We start from the raw sequence: 21,793 nt of genomic DNA on the forward strand, positions 1-21,793 counted from the left end.
TCTCTTCTTTTTTGTTGAAACTGTATCAGCGTTTGTGAATTTCAATGGCTTCCCTGTGTGGTCTAATATAGAAGCTGTGGAAGCTGCCCAGTATTTCTGTGTCTCCAAACAGGATTCTATGTCCAGATTAGTCAGAGCATATTCAGCTACTGATTATACTCAGGGTATAATCAAAGTGATTTGTTTACTAGCATGATAGTTCTTTCTGATTTAATTAGTGTACCTACTTAATCCTTAATTACTAAAGGGAGAGAGAGCTTAATTTACATCTGCCCACAAACCACTTTCTCCAGTCTAGAAATTATTGTCTAACACCAGGTACACAGATATGTATGGATATTGCATAGTGAGGGAAAAGCACCCGGCACCTGTGCAGTGTGTTTGCAGCCTCAGTATTTGAAAAATTTATTAATTCTGGCACAGCTTTATTTAAAACCTCTAAAAAGTTAATTTACTGTATTGAAAAGTGATGGGAATTAAGACTGCCTGGCTACTATCCCTGCTAAGCCATCTTAAGAGGTGAACAAAAATATGCAGTTCAAATAAAACAGAAGTAATGGTCTCTGAGACTGGGAACCTTAGATGTGCCAAAAATCCATAAACCAAAAAATCTTGTTTATCTGATCTGCAAACTAAATGAAGTAGCTGGTTTAAGTTTAACACGAATAAAACATCTTCAAGCTCCAAATGAATATATGCAATCTTCTTAGTTTCATAAAACATAAATTATAAATTGAGATATGCAGGCCAGGCAGAAGACTGTTCAAAAGGAGAGGGAAAAATCCCACTTACAAACAAGCTTGACCTCAACCAGGGCTAGAGCCTTCATCCTGGCCCCCCACCTGGTGGAACGAGCTCTCAGATGGTCCAGGCCTTGTCAGAGCTACCACAGTTCCGCAGGGCCTGCAAAATTGTGCTCTTCCGCCCAGCATTTGGTTGAAGTCAACCTGAAGCAACAACATCCACTGGGCCCCAGAACCCCTCCCCTCACAGAGATGTGTCCTTGGACAAACAAAAGGGCAATTAATCCTGGACTGACCAACCTATAAGATCCAGTTCACTGTTAATGTTGCTGTTTTAATTAAGAACAAAAACTATTATCACCAAATGTTACTGCTGTCATTATCCTGCTGTTATTACTGAGCCATGTTTTCTGTATTATGTTTGTCAAGTTTTCTGTAAACCACCCTGAGTCACAAGGGGAGGGTGGTGTTTGTGTATTAAATAAATAAATGTATGTATAGAAGATTTACTATACATATACATATACATGTATGTATGTGTGTGTGTATGTGTGTATATCTATACCTATCTCTCTCTCTATCTATATATATGAGCCTCTTGTGGCGCAGAGTGGTAAGGCAGCAGACATGCAGTCTGAAAGCTCTGCCCATGAGGCTGGGAGTTCAATCCCAGCAGCCGGCTCAAGGTTAACTCAGCCTTCCATCCTTCCGAGGTCGGTAAAATGAGTACCCAGCTTGCTGGGGGGTGAACGGTAATGACTGGGGAAGGGAATGGGAAAACCACCCCGTTTTGAGTCTGCCATGAAAACGCTAGAGGGCGCCACCCCAAGGGTCAGACATGACCTGGTGCTTGCACATACACACACACGTGTGTGTATATATATATACGACGACTAATTCATAGGCACATGCCGACTGAATGACTCAAACATACATTCCTATGGCCTCAGCCCAGAGGTAGTGAGGGCAGCAGTGTGAAGCGGGTGATGCATGAGTGACGTGGGCAGATTTGGGTGCCCGATCTAAACTGATAAGATCATTCATGAATCCCTGTCTGGAGACCAAACTGGCATAAGGTACCCATGCTGTCCCCACCATCTCAGTTTTGTTAATCACCACACACAATTTCCTTATCACTCCTATTTATTCTTTTTCTTCCACTATCTCTAGCTGGTGGTAAATGGACCCACAGCAGCCAGGAACTTGGAAACCTTTTTGTACCCTTCTTAGGCTGCCATGCATATTTCCCTGGATGTAAAACTCAATGAACTCATGAGGCTTTACTTGGAATTAACATGTATAAGACTAGGCAGCGAAATGAGCCCACCTGAAGAAATCTGGAGAACTATTTATAAGCCCAGATGTACAAAAATATTTCCAACCTTCCTTTCAAAAAGCATCATTCCCTGTTAGATCTTTCACACCCCAGGACACATTAAAACTTTCAGCCTAAAAGGCAAATGTGCCACAGAATTCAGAAGGAAAACAAAATTATTTTAAAGAGGCTGCATTAATCAACATGCACCAGGCCAACTGCAATTATTTTCTACTATGACGGCTTCTTAACTATTTCTTACCTGTATTTCTTTCTGATGTTGCTGGTGATTATTAAGGAGGTGTTGATTCCTTTTTATTTCATTCTTAATAGACCATATTTGTTGTTGACAAGAGGCAAGTTGATCTTTTTTGTTTCCAACTTCTTTCTCCAAGTCACTTAAAAGGAAACAAAGGAAAAACAGGTCTTCCCAATTCAGGAACAACAGAAGAACAGAGTCAAGGGGCTAGCCGCGTTGATCTGAAGTAGCACAACAAAAATGGATTCCAATGGCAAAGACCAACAAAGATTTATTCCAGGCGTGAGCTTTCGAGTGCAAGCACTCCTCCTCAGACAACTGGGAAAGTGTCTGCCATTAATTACTAATCCTGCCATTTTTATTTCTCCAAATTTTTTGGGATCTGCAACTGAGTTTTTGGGATCTACTACTGAAATCAAAAGGACTCATGAGCTGTTTTGACAAAGAATTACAATACTGTATAATTTGGATATTATCACACAGTTTACTAATTGCCACTAATTTACTTCTGCCTCATATCTGTTCCATTCTGTCAATTTTAGAAGAGCAGACTGTTTACCTGGAACTGATGCTCTTTGAGTGGTCATCTGTGCAGTGATGCAGACAGGAATCCTGCACACAGCATCAGACAGAACTTTCTGAAGCTACACTGAGGGCAATTTCTGTCAGATATGTCCAGTCAAAGCTGTAGGTACCAATGTGTATGCCTCAATGTCCTACTCAGTTCTTCCTAGAACTATGCAGGCAAGTCACTGGCATGTGTGCGTTATGTGACTTCTCAGAAGACAACTTAAAGAACACCTGTTACAGGTAAGCAATTTATTCTTCTTAATATGTCTATGCATTCCCATGTAAAGGAAGAACAGTAAGTTGATATGCCTGGGGTGGGAAAACAGGGTTGCACTTGTCTGTAACCACTATTCATCAAGTAGACTTCTGGGCAAGCACATACGGGATTGCATGATTGTAGGCCAACCACAGAGTTTCCAAACTTTTTCTGAAGAAGCTTATAGGCTTTGGAGTGCTCTCCTTCCCCTCTGTCTTTAGATCATGCCACAGAGGTGGAGTAAGCACTCCTTCCCTCCGTTCCCTTAGTTCAGTGGTTCTCAACCTGGGGGTCAGGAACCCTTTGGGGGTTGAATGACCCTTTCACAGGGGTCACAGCAGGGCAAGCAGCTTGGCTGAGGGGGGGCACCATCCACACAACAGTCTTTTGGGGTAGAGCATTCGTCTGTCTGGAGCAGCGGAAAAGAGTGAGATCAGCATGGTGGGACAAGAGGCAGAACTCAATTGAGAAACTCTGGGGGGGAAAAAAACAATTTATATACAATCACAAACAATGGATCTTCACACCATTTGTCAGTTTCGGTCTAATTTCTGTGAAAGAACCCTTGCATCATTTTATGGTTGGGGGTCACCACAGCATGTGGAACTTTATTAAAGGGTCACAGCATTAAGAAGGTTGAGAACCACTGCCTTAGCTGGTGTTAGGAGGCACCTGCATATTTGGCAACCCACAGCAGGGAAAGGTGGGAGGGATATGTAATTGCACAGATGACTTGATGAACAATAATTACAAGTAAGTGCAACCCTTTTTTCATCTTTGTGGCTTCTGTGCAGTCCCATATGGGAAAACAGCAAGTGCACCTGCCCTAGGAGGAGGTTGTGGGATGATCAATGGAAAATTGTAACACTGCTCTTTCAACTACAGCTTCATTTTTGGAGCCCACATCCACTGAATAATGCTTGATGAATGTCGGAGTAGACTGTGTTGCTGCCATGCAGATGGGCTCCAAGGCGAGTCTGGCAGGAAAGGCTGCCAAAGATGACTGAGCCCATGTCAAGTGACCTTTCAGGGGTACAGGGCAAGAGACCTTACCCGGGGAACGGGAACTACTGCCAAAATCACTCTCATCAAGGTGAGATCAGTTTTAAATTGCATTTCAAACTGTGGTGGGGAGGGGCAGTATAAAAATCTTTAAAATCTAATAAACGAATACATTCTAGAAAACTCCAACCAATATGCGATGCAGGCACAAGCGATCCTGTATATCTGAATGCACAAAGACCTCAGAGAAGAATTGTACTGAACCACTCAAAAGAATTCCACACTATTTTTGAGAGAATGCGAATAAGTACTTGACACTAACCTTATATCTGCTTCCACATCTCTATTGAGGAACCTGGCCACGGTATTATCAGAAGAATAATAGCGATTGCTAAACACCTGATCACCATCAGAGGTGAAAGCTTCTCGACAATTTTTCGGAGGGTTTTGTAGCACCATTACCCTACGAGCTTCCACATTATTCTAAAAACAAAGAAACACACCATCATAGTATCTTTTCTGGTAGTATGGCATTCAACACAAATGGGGGGGGGGGGAAAGAGTTTAAAAATGGAATCTGAACTCTAAAATTAAATTAACAATGCTTAAGGACCCTTTCTCTCATGCCCTAGTGATTGCACCTGAAAACATCCTGCTGAAAGAAGATGGCCACATTCCAATATTCTCCTGCCTGAAATAGGTATGAATCCATATTTCTGGAAGAGTCCAATTTGCTGGCAGAATTTTCTCTTTCTTAATAGCATGGTTAAATTTTGTTTCCACTAAAGACAGGGAATCTTGCTTACCAATTAAATCAGACTTCAGTCGCTGCTTTACTCTGGGTTTAAACTATGTATAGAACAGTACCAGCTCATCCTACATTGAGCAGGATGTTGGACTAGATGGCCTGTATGGCCCCTTCCAACTCTACGATTCTATTACATAGAGGCTACCAAGCATGTTGCTTAAAAATGACAGTCTTCCAGGGAAATGGCGACCTGAGCAGGAGTGTACTTACAGGTGAATCCACTGGTGGGGATGTGTGTAATTTACTCAGACTCCACATGTGTTTCGATAAGTTCAATGTCAGCAGAGAATAAATGGGCTTTGCTGGCAAAGGTTGACCTCCACTTTCTACTTCTATTTTCATTCCTTCCTTTTTATAAATCTGTACTTTTCTGACTTATTTTTAAAGATCCACCCTTGGAACTATAACCTATTTTGGACAGCCACCAGTAAGAGAATGTCTGAAAATGTATAGCCTACAAATCACACAGATTTATGACAGTGCAGAGATAAATTACTGAACTGTGTCTAATTTAACTACTCCTTTCAAGAAAGCTCCAATTTAAGACAGCAGTAATATCTCAATCAGATTAAACAATAGCAATAGCAATCTGCATTCTTAATTTTTAGATAAGCTCTGAGAATTAAGCAATCAGTTATTCTTTTCCCTGTTTTTTTTCTGGTGAAAAATGCTTACTTAAAAGTACAGACCTTCAACTGCATTTCAGTTATTACTTCAGTTAGAGCCAGAAGAACAAGTGGAGGTGGGGGAAGGTTAAATAGATACAGAATTTTATAAAGCAAATACCCATGCATCAATGGGAACGGTTATGGGAAAAAGAAATCAAGTGAACTGCCAGCCAGGCACTATGAGAAAACTAGTACAAAATGTTTTTAGATGGTATATATTTCCAAAGGCTATTGAGAAAGTAGATAAATAAATACAAAGACAAATGCTGGAAAGGTCAAGACATAGATGGAACCTTGTCATATGTGGTGGGCTTGTAAAAAAGTTAAGATACTAGATGAAAATGCAAAGTGTTTTAAATTCCCCACAGAAGTTAAGAATATGGTATACTGCCTAATAAATTACAAAAAAAAAATGTAAGTGTTGGGAAATAACCTTGGGGACTATGCAGTAATTGTGAAACAACCTATTTGAGAAACAGATCAAGTGTAAAATTTAAGGATGGAGTGTATATTATGCAAGCAGGAGACAAATTTAGAATGAGAAATAGTTTTAAAATAGTATATAACGATATTGCAATGCAGAAGCAGAATGAGAACAAATTTTGATCTGGCCTTCTAAGGAGCAGTCAGGGCTGATCTCCTCTAGGACTGACCTAATGCTGGGAGCGATTGAGGGCAAAAGAAGAAGGTGGTGACTGGATGAGAATGAGGTGGATGGATGAAGCAGTTGGTGGACTCCGGGGAATGGTAGAGGACAGGAAGGCCTGGAGGGTCATTGTCCATGGGGACGTGATGGATCAGACACGACTTCGCACCTAACATTATATGTATATGTATATATATGTATATGAATGTGTATGTGTATATGTGTATATATGTGTGTGTGTGAATATATATAAAAAATTTACAACAAAACCAATATTTCAAGTTGACAAACATCTGATGTTGCAACTTTTTGTCTTTTACTGGTAATACAGCAATGCAGTATAGTAATCGGTTTAACGTAAATCTTGCTGCTAGGTACACTATTTTTTTTTGCACATATTAGAACTGCAAGAGAGAACTCTTACTTTGATTAGTAGGATTTTTTCTATACTCCGCATGTCAATCAAACAGTTGGCAACCACAGCACTATCAAACTCTAGTGCTGTCAATACTGAAGGGTAGTTAGGATGATCAACTGCTCTAAAACAACAAAAGGAGAGGTAAAGCAGAAATGATTATTTGTTAAACAGTAAAAGTTCATCTGGAATGGCAAAAGAGAGAAGACACTATTACATAATATCTCTCAGAATATCACAATTATTGCATTTGTAAGGTCAAAATATTAACTTCTACTAAGCATTCAAAGATGGCAGTTTCCCAAAATGCAGTCGTTTTTATATGCTGTGTTGTAGCGATTACCGATATCTGTATCACTGTATGCCAATTAATTCCCACCTTCATCACAAACATGAAGTAGGCAGAAGCAATTTGCATATATGATGTCGTAATCTCCAAAAATCAAATTACAACCTAATCCTACAAAGGCGCAGATTTGTAGCTTGAGTGTGCTCCTGAATCAAGGTCTTCTCCAAGGCAAGCAGTATCTTTCATTATCTTCTTCCAGTTACAGTCATTTCTCAAAAACTGTGACCTAGACACAGCCATCCATACTATGATCATATGTTATGTGGAGCTGTTTTTGAACATTCTAGAAATTTCAGATGCTTCAAAATGTGGCGGCCAAGCTTCTGTTGTGCAAACATGTGAAAAGATTTGCACTGGCTATTTGTTCCCAGACAAGATTCAAAGCGCTGGTTACTACTTTTAAGGCCATAAACAGCTTGAGGCCAGGGTATATGAAGGATTGCCTCCTCCTGTACTCTCCAGTCCACAGGAACTCCTCACAAACCCTGCTCTCTGCCCCTGCAACTTGAGACAGGGCTTTTCCAGCAGAGGCACCTGGGTTAAATGCCAGGATTGAGATCAAAATCTGTTATGTGAATCTATAATGTTGGAGAAGGAGAACAATAGATGATTTCCTTGGACATAAAGATGGCAGCAGGATAAACGGCTTTATAGGTAAGTTGGTGGTCTTCCAGCTGTCAGCCCTCCATACAAAAGAAAGCAGAAGAGCTCTAACTCCATCTGCAAAAAGAGCTCAGGTTTAGACATTGCTGGTAGATTGATGATGGTGCTACTGGACTCAGTTGATGTCAGGAAGGCGGACGGAGTATAGACACATCAGCACCAATATACCAGTACTGATGTTGCTGGAGGAACACTCTGAGGTTCCTTATGCTTCTCTGGTCTTAAAACTTCAGGAGACTTCACTTTCTCTCATTTTCTTTTCAGCGGGTTAGTGGCTTTCCAGAGGCTATACTGGCTGAAGCCGAAAGAGTCCTTTTCAGCAGAAAAGGAGAAACCTGTTTTTTCTAGCCTCTTTGGTAATCTTCAGATAGACCTATCAGGAGTCTGCCCTATGGAAATCACCCAAACACAGAAGACAGTAGTCATGCCCATCGATAGATGGTATCTTGCCAAACAGGACTTACAGTTTCTGAAAGGAGACATGACTGCCACAAACATAGGGCCCAAAAGTAAAAAAGTAAAAGTCAACTCATAACACTAACAAGACTACAGTATTAACCACTACATTATATTATTAAACACACACAAAACAACTAGCTCTAGAAAGAAGGTAACTCTCAGAGAGGTTTCCCAACCCAGCTGCCAGTGCAACAGATGAAAGGAGCACAATTCCTCCCTTTGGAGTGTGCACAGTCTGAGGCTGTGTTTCTAGGGGGAGGAAGTTTCATGCCTAAAGTTAGATGTAGAGGATTTTGAATCATTGTGCCAAGCAGGATCAAATCCCATCTGTGTGGGGTACAGCAGGGGTAGTCTACCTGTGGTCCTCCAGATGTCCATGGACTACAATTCCCATGAGCCCCTGCCAGCATTTGCTGGCAGGGGCTCATGGGATTTGTAGTTCATGAGCATCTGGAGGACCACAGGTTGACTATCCCTGCTGTATAGGAAAAGTTAAGTAGCTTCCCGATTATTTAGCAAATGCATTCAAGTCCCCTATTACAATACCAGACTACTCTTACTGCATACCAAATCAAAGGCATAGGCAGATTAAGTTGTACACAAAAATGTCAGCGCATACTTACTTTTGCCTTACGTCATAAACATTATTCCGAAAAGTACTAACGATGATTTGAGGCCGAGAGCCACGTGGACAGATGTTTGACATCAACCCCTGCAATACTCTTTCATCGCTATGATTGTCACAGCAAAATGCCGAAACCAAGCCTTTCAAACACATCTCGACAGCCAAAGCAAGCTCAGGATCTTTCAGATGAATAAAAGCACCTAAATGCAAGAGTGAAGTATCAGTGCCGTACCTGATGATTATCATGTATTTCGTGATTCACTATCAGCTATATTCAACAGTAAAGGGACGTTCGCCTGGCCTTGACCAGGGCCAGCGCTTTTTCAGCCCTGCCCCCGGCCTGGTGGAATGAGTTTCCAGAAGAGCTAAGGGCCCTCCTGGAGTTATCAGCTTTCTGCAGGGCCAGCAAGACAGAGTTCTTCCGCTAGGCGTATGGTTGAGGCCAGGCTGAGGTCCCGGAATTACCATCTGGGGATCCCCTAGAACTGGTGAGTTCATGTCCCCCGCTTCTAAGGAAAGAGTTTGAGACTGCTAGATGGACAGGTGTGGGGGGAGTAGACGGGGGGTTAAATCCAACTAATAGTTATCTTTACTGTGTTTTATGTGCGGGGGCTTTTAAGGGTTATGTGGTTTAATCATTTTATTGTAAACCGCCATGAGTCTTGGAGAGCAGCGGTATATAAATCAAATAAATAAATAAAGAGCATCACCCTCTGAAAGAAGTATAAATTAATCTAAGTAGGGTCCCTACATTCAGCAAACCCCTTAAGTTGCAGAAAAATGTGATTTCAGAAACTACCCAAAAGAAAACGATCAGCTTCTCTGAGATGGCATGGCGAGGCCTGCATCGGCTCAATTAAACACAAAATGTAGAGTGCAGATGAGATTTGGGGTTGCGGGGAACCAGGAAATTAGCTTCTTCATCCTGAAAGTTTATGGAATCCTGTGCGCATAAGGAATTTCCGAACTTCCCTCTGCCACAGTTGTAATGCGAGCTTGTAGAGTGTATGCTAAATTTTTATGATTAGGATGACTATATTGTTCCAATGGTTTCTTTTTTAGCCCAGCATTTTGTTGCTGTTGTTAATGTTCTTATTAATAATGAAAAGGCCCTTCCATTCACATCACCTGTCTTGAACATCTGTTCCTCTCACAGCATAGGTAAAAGACCCAGAAAGGGTATTATGTTTAAAAGCAGTATTTTCTTCACCCCATCGCATTACAATGGCAAATTTACAACGTCTTAATTTTTGTGACAGCTATATCAATTTGCCGCAAAGCTGTAGTAGCAAGGGCTCCTTAAGAAGCCATCGCAGTAGTACATAGCTGTTTTTGGTCTGGGTAGACATTTAAAATCTCTCATCAAGAACCAACGCTTCCTCAGTCAATATAAACTTGCATTAGGGCTTTTTCCCCTTCTAAGATTTGGCGTGAAGGTACATGCTGTTTTGGAAGAGATGTTTAATATTAAGTTTCCTATGAAAGCTGAATGTATGTTCTTGGGTCCAGAACTACTCCCTTCACATTTTCTAGCAAGGCTAGTTCTGGCTAAGAACTGGAAATCACAGGAGATCCCAACTTAGGGTTGGATAAAACTTGCTGAATTAGAGAAAATGGCAAAGCCTACTTCTATAGTCAACAAAAGACCAAGGGAAGAATTCCAGGAGCAGTGGAGTTTCTACTTGGACTATCTTGCCAAATGAAGCTTGGAGCAAGCAAAGAAAAGGGACTATGGGAGGTCGAAGGATGGGGGGGGATATACAGTAACCAAAATATATTTCTTTTCTGTATAGAAAAAAAAAAGGGCAAATGAGAACAAGATGCAATTTAATAAAGATGAGTGTAAAGTTCTGCATCTGGGTCAGAAAAATGAAAAGCATGCCTACTGGATGGGGGATATGCTTCTAGGTAGCACTGTGTGTGAACGAGACCTTGGGGTACTTGTGGATTGTAAACTAAACATGAGCAGGCAGTGTGATGCAGCGGTAAAAAAGGCAAATGCCATTTTGGGCTGTATCAACAGAGGCATCACATCAAAATCACAAGATGTCATAGTCCCATTGTATACGGCACTGGTCAGACCACACCTGGAGTACTGTGTGCAGTTCTGGAGGCCTCATTTCAAGAAGGACGTAGATAAAATTGAAAGGGTACAGAGGAGAGCGACGAAGATGATCTGGGGCCAAGGGACCAAGCCCTATGAAGATAGGTTGAGGGACTTGGAAATGTTCAGCCTGGAGAAAAGGAGGTTGAGAGGGGACATGATAGCCCTCTTTAAGTATTTGAAAGGTTGTCACTTGGAGGAGGGCAGGATGCTGTTTCTGCTGGCTGCAGAGGAGAGGACACGCGGTAATGGGTTTAAACTTCAAGTACAACGATATAGGCTAGATATCAGGAAAAGGTTTTTCACAGTCAGAGTAGTTCAGCAGTGGAATAGGCTGCCTAAGGAGGTGGTGAGCTCCCCCTCACTGGAAGTCTTCAAGCAAAGGTTGGATACACACTTTTCTTGGATGCTTTAGGATGCTTAGGGCTAATCCTGCGATGAGCAGGGGGTTGGACTAGATGGCCTGTATGGCCCCTTCCAACTCTATGATTCTATGATTCTTCTATGATAAAAATAAAAAATTTCTATTTAAAAAAATGAGAGTTTGCTCGAGAATCAAGAACACTAGTAACATCAGGATTGAAAGCATAATTTTGATGCTCTTGAGTAGCGTTCCGCAGCCTTCTGGTTGCTGCAGCCCGCTGCTGCTGAGTAAGGGGAGATGGCGGCCCGGGGCCCCACGCATGCGCGGCAGCCCCAGCGCAAACACGCATGCGCGGACTTGCCGTGCATGCGCGTTTGCGTCCGGCAGAGGCCCAAACGCGCACGCGCGGCAGCACTGCGCAGAACTACCGTGCGTGCATGTTTGCGCCCCTGCCGGACGCAAACGCACATGCGTGGCAGTCCGCGCGTGCGCGTTTCGCTGCCGGCATGATGGCGGCCACGGCTCTCTCTTCCCGCACCTCCAGGCCGCCAGCAAATCGGCCGCCGAAGCAGCTGATTAGCTTGCGGCCCGGCAAGCTTCTTTCCCCCCCTCCCGAAGCAAGAAGCTTGCCGGGCTGCAAGCTAATCGGCCGCATCAGCGGCTGATTTGCTCGTGACCTGGCAAGCTTCTCGCTGCTGGGTGGGGGGCGGGAAGAGGGAGTCGTGGCCCGGCGCTGGGCCGCAGCCCACAAGTTGGGGACCACTGCTCTTGAGCACCACACTGAGAAATACACATACATGCCAAGATAACCCCACATGTGTCTGTTTTAGGGCTGCAATGCAACACTCCTAATCCAAATGAACAAAATGTTTGTAATTTGTTTACAATGAAGACTTTAACAGATTACCTAGGGGTCCGATTGGTTTGTATTTAAACTGCCCCTGTTGACACGCCCTTTCAATTGCATCACAAAGGGTTGGCATATGTGGCCCAAATCTTTTCAGCCTGTTGGTCTTACTTTCCTTCAACTGTCTTAATTGTTGTTGCTGAACATGCAATATTGTCTCCAGTTCACGTTCTTCTTTCCTAAACAAGCAAACAAACAACCGAAGCGTTATGCATTATTCTAGATTTTGCACTGTTTCTTCTAGACTGTAGTTGGGCTGTCTCCTAAGCCATCACTAGTCAATTGTGTCAGATAAAGCTGGATTAGCAGGCTCTGATGTACATAAAGGTAAAGGTATCCCCTGTGCAAGCACCGAGCCATGTCTGACCCTTGGGGTGACGCCCTCTAGCGTTTTCATGGCAGACTCAATACGGGGTGGTTTGCCATTCCCTTCCCCAGTCATTACTGTTTACCTCCTGCAAGCTGGGTGCTCATTTTACCGACCTCGGAAGGATGGAAGGCTGAGTCAACCTTGAGCCGGCTGCTGGGATCGAACTCCCAACTTCATACAAAAAACACTCAGTACCCTCCCCTGGCCACTTCTCTAGTGTCAGTACTTCTATATGCCTTGCTTTTAAAACTCTGCTTCTTTATCAAAAGGGATGTATCCACATTCTACCACTGCAGAAATAATAGCTAAGAATCTAAATGCCATTGGCCTCCTTCCCATATCACCTCATGCAAAGATTGCCCTCATATATATCCTTTATGCCACTGGAGAATATCCCAGAGAGCAAGACCCAGGAGTTACTTCTGGGTTGAGGGGAGATGTAAACATGTTGACCACAGGTCATCAAGCATTTAAAATCCAGTGCGCAAATTTGGGAATCAGTCATGGTGGCATTGGTTGTCCTTACTCAAGTCCAGCACACTTTTCTCTGTATGTATGTACAGCACGCTGATATTGCTCTATTTCTTGACTAATTAATTCATCTTCATCATGAAACGTCTTCAATTTCACTTTTAGTTGCCCAGTTTTTCTTTGTCTTTCCAACTCTTCAGGTGCCGACATCTGGTGAGCACTGGAATAATATATAGATTATTTTACTAAAGAAGAAATTTGGAAAAGGTTTCGTTTATCTCTACAGCACTTCCTACAGTGTTCCTTTTGGGTGGTTTCTAGGAACACAGTTTTATGATAAGAGAATTGCAGGATATCTTTATTAACATGCAAGGAGCCCCATATCTCAGAGGAAACATTATTTCCTGGGAGCAGGTTTGGGAACACACAGCTTGATTTGATTGTGGGGGAGGGGAGTTTAGAGTGCTAAGCACTGAGACCAACTCACATCTTCATGAGAGGTTAAAATAAAACCCTCCCAACAGAGACAAGAAAGTTAAAAGGTCGTGACTGGCTATGCACAATTCTAGAAGGTAATTCTACATTTACTCGCCCTAAAATAACCCAACTAGACCAAAAATGACAAAGTGATTCTTATATAATACTTAAATATGAAATATATTGTTCTGTAGATTCGATCTTCAATACCCTGACAATCTGAGTAATGTGACTTTTGACAAAGTATCAGAATGAAACTCTTCTTACACATTATTGAAAAGGGAGAGGACATGCATCAGTTTGAAAATGCACAGCAAAGGGGTGAGTTGTTAATGGATGATATTCCCTTGGGGCTACACTGCTATTCCATTGCTAGTGTGCTTAATGGGGTGCAAGTGATGGAAATGTACAATAATGATTAGTTGTAGGGCAAGATTTCTTTCTCCAAAGCACAGTAATAAAGCAAATTAATTTCAGAAGCCATGACTGGCTCCTTCCAGGGTTTAAAAATAACAACAGTAGCAAGCAGTATCTACGATAACACACTTGAATCATGTTTTTTTAATCAACACATTCAGAATGGGTTCACATGGAGTGGGAGAGGATTATATTGATGTTTTAGGTCCCTTTAAAAAAATTGAGATCACTGTTTTGGGGAGGGGGAATGGTTTAACAACGACAGCAGTTGAATCATTGAAAAGAAGGCTGGAGGTAGGTGGGAGTGGGCAAAGAAAACTGATAGAAACATCTCACACTAGGAAACAAGGCTACTCAAGATCAGTTTTTATCTTTTATAGTTTATCTAATCATTTTAAGATCTGTTCGGTTATGTAACCACATGGCCTATTTTATTATTTCATTGAAATTTTAAGCCCTATTTCTATATGTTTTATACATATTTTATGCCAATAAAAGGTTACTGACTGGGAAAAAAAAGTTTGCAGAAAAACACTGGGATCTCAAAAGATCTAGACAAAACGGGGGAACAACAAAAAAGCCAACTAAAGTCAGGGGATAAACTAAGCAGTACGGGTCCAGAAACAATGGGGGAGGGATGCAGAAAAACCCCAGTTTTCACAAACTGAATCAAGACACACATCCCTTGCTTCTGTAAGCCACAATAACCTATTCTGCACAGTGGTGGCCATCTCTTCCAGGGTATGTATTCACTCACTCACTCACTCACTCACTCGACTTATAGCCCGCCACTCCCACAAGGCTCGTGGTGGCTCACAACAATAAACCCCCCATAAAACCTTCTAAAAAAGCAGAACAACCCAACCTAACCCAACCAATCCAAGCAGCAGCAACATTATACCCAGCTCATAACCCAAGGAGGGAGTAAGAATCACCGTAATCATAACCCTAAGAGGGAAGGGGGTAGGGTCCCGATCTACTATGGAGGTGCTGGCCTCAATCAAAGGCCTGACAGAAAAGCTCCGTTTTGCAGGCCCTGCGGAAAGCTGGTAAATCCTGCAGGGCCCACAGCTCTTCCGGGAGCTCATTTCACCAGGCAGGGGCCAGGACCGAAAAGGCCTTGGCTCTGGTCGAGGCCAGACGCGCCCTCCCAGGGGAAAGATTTTCCACGCTGGACCTGTCCACCCCAAATACCGCATTCCTAAACAGAAAAAAAAATGCCCTGGGTGATTCGGCGACACTGCACAGCATTATGGAACCACCAAGAGCATTTTGTGACCCTTCCAAGATACCATAGACAGCCCAGGGCAAGGTGATCTGGATCTGGAAGGCTCGACTTTTCTATGTCAGACAGGCCTGGGTCAAGATAGGCCCCAATGGTGCAGGTAAGGGAACACCGGAAGAATCCATGTTCCCTTGCCATGGGGCAAACAAGGGCCTAAATCTGGCCAGGCCTGAGCCAGCACCAACATCACGTAGAAGCGGGGATTAGCCACGCAACCTTAAGGGCACCAGCCCAGGCTCAATTCCCCACACAGAAGAGGTCAATAAGTTTCAAGTGCCGCCCCTCCCCTTTTTTGGCCTGTTTTCTTGTGAGGGCCCATTCTTGTTGATGCAGGAATATGCATCCTGCTTCCAATGAAGCTTCGAATGAAATACAAGAACTTCCTTATAAAGCATTAGCATGCATGAATTGTGAAACATTACCTGTTTTTTAGTTCTTCAATTTGTTTGCAGAGTTGCTCATCGTCTCTTACCAAGCGTTTCAGTTCAGCCTGGCACCTATTATATGCCGCCTGAATGACAAAAACAGGCACATGTTGTCCACAGACTTAATACAGATGTTTAAAAGTGGACTTATAGTGGCACAAAGGTTGAGGTCCAATATTTATTTTAATGGGCCTGGGCAGAAATTTGTAGCTCCTTTATAATGCTAAATTTACAGCTAGCAGTCGATTACAGTTGAGTTTTACTGTTCATATCTTCCTCAGTAACGCCATACAAACCACACTGTGACAGTGGTCACAGAATCTCTGTACAGACTGCAAGATCCGATCTAATTCAACATACACAGACACACAGTATAGCTGCTCTCTGCACTTCATATTTAGAAGACGGTGCACCTACAGACCTCAGCATCATTATATGTTTTTCTTTTTTTCAGCACTTCAGTTTTCAAAGCAACACATGTGGGCTGTAACATCTGAGCTTCTTCCATGACCTTTTCAAGTTTTTCTTGCATACTTGTGTGCTTTATTTCAGCTTCATTTACTTTGACCTGAAAAATACACAAGGGCCATAAAAAGTCAAACTCTCTTTCAAGAGAATTCATTCATCTGGATTTTGATAACTTACTGTGTGGTCTTATAAAGTTAGCAGATAGACAAACAGATCAGCAGACAATCTGGTGGATGTTCTGGCTTGAGAGCCATCCTCAGAATCCTGACATCTTGGAATGTAGGGTGAAAAAGTCATATCAATTGGAGACTTAATTCAAACTTATGCACAAAAGATAATGCAAAAATATACAGGCCACATTTTTAAAATGCATCTCATTGCTTCATTGGAAAGAAATGTATACCTGCCATTCTTCCACTTTCTGAACAAATTTTTCAGTGCTTGTTTCCTGAACATCAATTTTGTCTCGGATTGGTTTTATTACACTCTCTGTCTCTTTCACCTGCAAAGTAAAATCAAGACTAAGAATTATGCCGCTACCATGATCACTGTACTGATCCTCCTTTATATATATTAAGTATAAAAGATAACAAAACATCCCATTACCATTGCCCAAGCTATCTGATGCCGCAGATCCTTCAGTCGATTTTCCATTTCACTCACATTAGCCATATTTCTAAAACGTTCTCCTGTCTCCGAATACTGTTTCCTAAGCTCTTCGAGAAACTTTTAAAAGAAAATAAATATACACTTGTAAGTGGAAAGAGCAGTTATATTAGTATTAAGATAATTTATGAATATTTCCAAGTAACAAAACTATCTTGCCAGGGCAATGTATTGATAAGATGTGTACCTGAGGGACTGCCTTTCTGCCTACACCCCTCAAAGAGCTTAGTGCTCTGCCACCTCCAACTGGCTAGTGATCCCTGGTCCCAAGGAAGCCTTTTTACCAAGCGTTTCAACCCAATCGACCTCAACCAGGGCCAGAGCCTTCTCTGTCCTGGCCCCCACCTAGTGGAATGAGCTCCCAGAGGAGATCAGGGCCCTGATGCACCTAAAGCAGTTCCACAGGGCCTGCGAAAGTCAGCTCCTCCACCAGCTCCTCCCAACCGGGACCAACAACACCCACTAGGCCCCTGAACCTCCCTCCCAGAAATCCATGAACTGAACAACCATGGACCTGTTTGATTGTTATCTGGTTATTCTCTGTTATTATTATTATTATCATTGCTGTATTTCTATTTGATACAAAAAACTGTATTGTTCGATGTATTGTTCCTTTATGCTCCATGTGAACCGCCGTGAGCCTCAGGGGAGGGCTGTATACAAATGTAATAAATAAGTAGATAAACTAACAAACAAACAAGTCACGAGAAATGTAAAGCTACTTCAATAAGAAATGGTTTATTGATAAAATAGTTGAAAAGACTGTTTAATTCTAACTTTATTTTAAACAGAGTATTTTAAATACATTCTCATTGGGAGCATTAAACCCAACAATAGGAATCTGTAGATTAGGTGGGCCTGCCAGTCTCATTCACAAAGTCATCAACAAATGTGAAAGACCTGGAAAGGAAATAATTCATCAGCCCGACACTGCAGTTACAACCCACTGTACGTTTTCCCTACCTCTTCTCCTTGTTCCACCTGATGATGTGTTCTCGCTTTGGTTTCCATGATGTATGAATAATCTTCCTTCATCTGTTCCAACTGGGTAGCTTTCATAAAAAACTAACTCAAGAAACATCAAGTGTTGATTTTAAACACTGTTTTCAATGAACAAAAAGGTACAAACTCAAGGCACAATCCTGGCCTGTACACAAAGAATTCCATCCTCTCTCCCTAACATACAGAAAGGTTACATATATGGAAGCACACTAGGGAACCAGCAATGTCCGAGCCACTAGATTCCCCTCTCCATGGGTTCTCCTGGATGCTGAGTAACTTGAATACTGTCTAGAAAAGGAGGGCTGCATGGGAACAGGGACAGCATAATCTTTACACCGCTCTGCGGGAGTGGTATAAATAAAGTAGTAAGGGGTGTGGGGGACGGCTCGGTCTGGGATGGGGAAGAGAGGTCATTGCCCCCTTGCCCACGGACTGACGAGTTGGGCGGAGAAGACGTGGCTGTCCCTTGGCCTGCCCCGAAGCCCCAGACTCACCCGGGAGCCGGGCGGGTGGAGGGGGGCTTTGGAGCCGGCCGTGATTAGGGGGGGTGGGGGAGGCTAGCACCCGCTCCATTTTTTATACAGCGGGCTTAATTTCTAGTACAAATATAATTCCCTAGACTGGCCTTGAATATTTCAGCTGTACACAGAAGGATTGCATCCTGTATTTTACAAATCATTTGGTCTGATTACCTTGTACTTGTCTCCTTCGTTTTTAGATTGTAGAAACTGTTTACTCATCTCTTGGGTGAGTACAGACACAGGATTATCCACCTGCAATAACAAAGTTACCTTAATATTTTAAAGGTTAGCTATAAAATTACATCCATTAACTTTTGGGGAATGTCAGCCAGTATTACCATGCAGGATGAGTTATTCTTACAGCTGCAGGAGTAGAAATTATCTTGAGATTCTACAATAAGCAGCTCACTTTTAGTGAAACAATACATTTCCACAAACTACCCTGCAATCAATTTCTCTTAATACATTATTTTTTTTCAATCTTTACAGATATTAACAACCTGGTTTTTGCAACAGGAAATCAAAAAATCTTTTAGATTTTAGGAGACATTTGAACATTTGTTTTCAAACATGATCCCACTGTGACACATGAAACTGGATTCTGAGGACTAAGAACAGGTTATGCATTTCAAAGAATTTTTTATATATCCAAAAACTATGCTAAAGGTACTCTGGCAAGGAAAAGATTTAGACTTCTGCCTTACCATTAAAAAATAAAGTAACATTGCATCATACTATACCAAGGACAATTAAAACATTTATATGGTTACCTGGATGTTAAAGTGATCCAAAATTGCAGTAAGTTCTTCTTTTTTAGAAGAAATTAATGTACCTGAACATTAACAATAATACAAAACATTATCAGAAAGTTAAACACATACACATTCCTGACTATGTAATTCAGCCCTTCTTGTTTACTCAGAAGAGAGCCATTTCTCCCTCTTTCCTCTGCTTACTGCAGCACCCTGAATGGAAACTGAGTGGACTGCTGGAGAGAGGGGAAAACAGGAAAGATGTATGGATCTTACACCAGCAAGCAAATCATCAATCAATAAAAGCATATAACTGGAAAGTCATAAATCTGGATTCTATAGACAAACACAAATTACATTATATTTTTATGCAGAGTAGTTTCTTACACTGTGCTCAAAAAAAAGTTGTCTGAGACTGCCCAAGTTATCACTATAACTAAACATAATAAACCTGAAGTAGACAGCTCACTCCTTACTTGATTGGCCCTCCCTGGGAGTGTGCTACCAATGTAGAGAGAGAGAACACTCCGCCAATGATGGCAAGTCAGTTCTAATCACATGCATACAAATTGGACCATCCCTACCTGATTGGCCCATCCCTGGGGATGTGCCGCTAACAGGGAGAGAGCACTCTGCCAATGAGGGCCAATCAGTTCAACTTGCACTCTCTCAATGAAGGCCAATCACCTCAAATTGCATGCAGACAACTCACTCCCTACCAGATTGCCCTCCCTGGAAATATTCCCCCAATAGATGACATCTCAGCCAGCAAGGGCTAATAAAGGGGTCAGCTATCTACCTCCAAGTTCCTGCTAGTTTCAGAAATCTGCTGGGTGGAAGAGGAGGCAGCCTCAGAGCATGTCCTCTTGCCGATAAGTTGTCCTGGCCTGTTTCATCTCAGAAGGAGGGAAGGAGGAAGGAAATTTTGTAGACTTAAACCTGCTTTTGTCTATATCTGTTCAGGATTCCTTATGCTTGACCAATGAGAAGTATTTTGTGTAGATGTCTGTGTACTGTGAATTGAGCTAGATGTAATCAAAAGCAGAAGAGTATGTATTATAGGTCCTGTCAGTTATGGCTTACTGATGGGGGTAGGGGTGGCACAGGGAATTTTAGCTTTATTGTATGTCTCTATTTTACAGTACCATATAAACTTGTGTATAGGCCGCATTTTCAACACATGTGGGTATATCTGGTGATTGAAATAACAGCCTTCTCTGGCTATGGAATGCCAGCCAGTCAATTATTGCATTGCATTTGCAAATGCATACTGTAAGCTGAGCTTGCTCTGGCAGCTTGTAGGACATCAAAGGGTTGACTGAGGGACTCTGATCTTTTTTTCCCTTTTGCCTTCACTTTTCTTCTTCATCACTTCTTCCAAACTATTCTTTTGGTTCTGTGGGTGGGGTTGTTTTGGGGGTGCTTTGGGATTTACTGTTTTTTTCTTCTCTTATCTGAGGGGCAGCATTGTTTGCCTTTTCTTCCTGGGGTTGTGTTTCTTTTAAACATTGATTTTTACAGTTTTCTTTCAATGTTCAGTTTTACAATTCTTTCTTTTTGTTTTGCTCTGGGGGGGCACTGTAGTTGTAGTTAGAGTCGTCCATTCTCCCAGTTTGGTAGCTGTTGTACTTGTTGTGGTAGGCTGCCAACTTCGGGTACTGTTGTTCTGCTCTGGTTTGCTAGCCTGGGGGGGCACTGTTTGGTTCTCCTGCCAGAGCTGTTCTCACAGAGCAGTTTGTCTGGCACTGAGAGAGGAAGAGAAGGCGATTGTAAGCGTCTTTGAAACTCCTTTGGTTAGTGAAAAGTGGGATACAAAAACTAGCAGCTATTCATCCTCTTGACTTCTCTGTATTTGTTGGGGGAGGGAAGGCTGGATGGGAGAGCCTGTGATGATGGAGCATGGATTAAGAGAGCCAGTTTGGTGTAGTGGTTAGGAGTGTGGACTTCTAATCTGGCATGCCGGGTTCGATTCTGCGCTCCCCCACATGCAACCAGCTGGGGGACCTTGGGCTCGCCACGGCACTGATAAAACTGTTCTGACCAAGCAGTGATATCAGCGCTCTCTCAGCCTCACCCACCTCACAGGGTGTCTGTTGTGGGGGGAGGAATGGGAAGGCGACTGTAAGCCGCTTTGAGCCTCCTTCGGGTAGGGAAAAGCGGCATATACGAACCAACTCTTCTTCTTCTTCTAAGCACTTAAGCCACCCTGAGCTCCTCCACTGGAGGAGGTTCATGAGATAATCCTGCTGAGGAGGAGGAAGGTGTCCATTTGGCACTCCCCCCTTGCTTTCTGATGTTATGGATGGCAGTGAAGACAGCGCTTTGTATGAGAATGACAGCAGTGATAGTGATGACTGCAAACTCAGTCTATGCAGATAACCTCAAACCAGCTACAGCTGAAGTTCTGTTTGGACATACAGATGATGAGGAATCCAGTTTTGAAGGATTTTAACTCTTGTGTTTTAGCTAGGTTGCTGATTGAGCTACGGTTTCTGCACTTTTAAAGTTATTAGTGATACCATATTGAACTTGTGGACCCCTTTTGCACTTAACAGAGCTAATTTACTGTATTTCTTTGAAATAAATATTCAAAAACCTTTAACCTACTGAAGCCTCAATTCATGTAAATTTACCAGTAGCTGCTGCATTTCCCAACCTCGGCTTATATGCAAGTCAGTAAGTTTGCCCAGATTTTGGGGTAAAATGAGGCGCCTCGGCTTATGTGGGTCAGCTTATATGTGAGTATATACGGCAATTGAAATTTAATCTAGTAATTGTTTGAATTG

General features: G+C 42.4%; 1 protein-coding gene across 7 annotated transcripts in view; it reads right to left on the bottom strand.

Annotated features, from left to right (window-relative positions):
- SMC6 (structural maintenance of chromosomes 6) overlaps positions 1-21,793 on the bottom strand; it is a 47,450-nt gene that overhangs the window by 14,595 nt on the left and 11,062 nt on the right. For all 7 annotated transcript variants that reach the window (XM_077311134.1, XM_077311126.1, XM_077311180.1 and 4 more), the window contains exons 6-18: positions 19,026-19,087; positions 18,427-18,507; positions 17,696-17,797; positions 16,673-16,792; positions 16,470-16,568; positions 16,020-16,166; positions 15,596-15,684; positions 13,050-13,214; positions 12,154-12,332; positions 8,777-8,978; positions 6,692-6,806; positions 4,468-4,628; positions 2,321-2,456 (exon numbers count right to left, since the gene is read on the bottom strand). In XM_077311134.1, coding sequence (XP_077167249.1) covers positions 2,321-2,456; positions 4,468-4,628; positions 6,692-6,806; positions 8,777-8,978; positions 12,154-12,332; positions 13,050-13,214; positions 15,596-15,684; positions 16,020-16,166; positions 16,470-16,568; positions 16,673-16,792; positions 17,696-17,797; positions 18,427-18,507; positions 19,026-19,087 — 1,658 coding nt within the window. The remainder of the gene's footprint in view (positions 1-2,320; positions 2,457-4,467; positions 4,629-6,691; positions 6,807-8,776; positions 8,979-12,153; positions 12,333-13,049; positions 13,215-15,595; positions 15,685-16,019; positions 16,167-16,469; positions 16,569-16,672; positions 16,793-17,695; positions 17,798-18,426; positions 18,508-19,025; positions 19,088-21,793) is intronic.

Source organism: Paroedura picta, chromosome 1 (genome assembly GCF_049243985.1).
Source record: "Paroedura picta isolate Pp20150507F chromosome 1, Ppicta_v3.0, whole genome shotgun sequence".
In the NCBI taxonomy this organism is placed as follows: Eukaryota; Metazoa; Chordata; class Lepidosauria; order Squamata; family Gekkonidae; genus Paroedura; species Paroedura picta.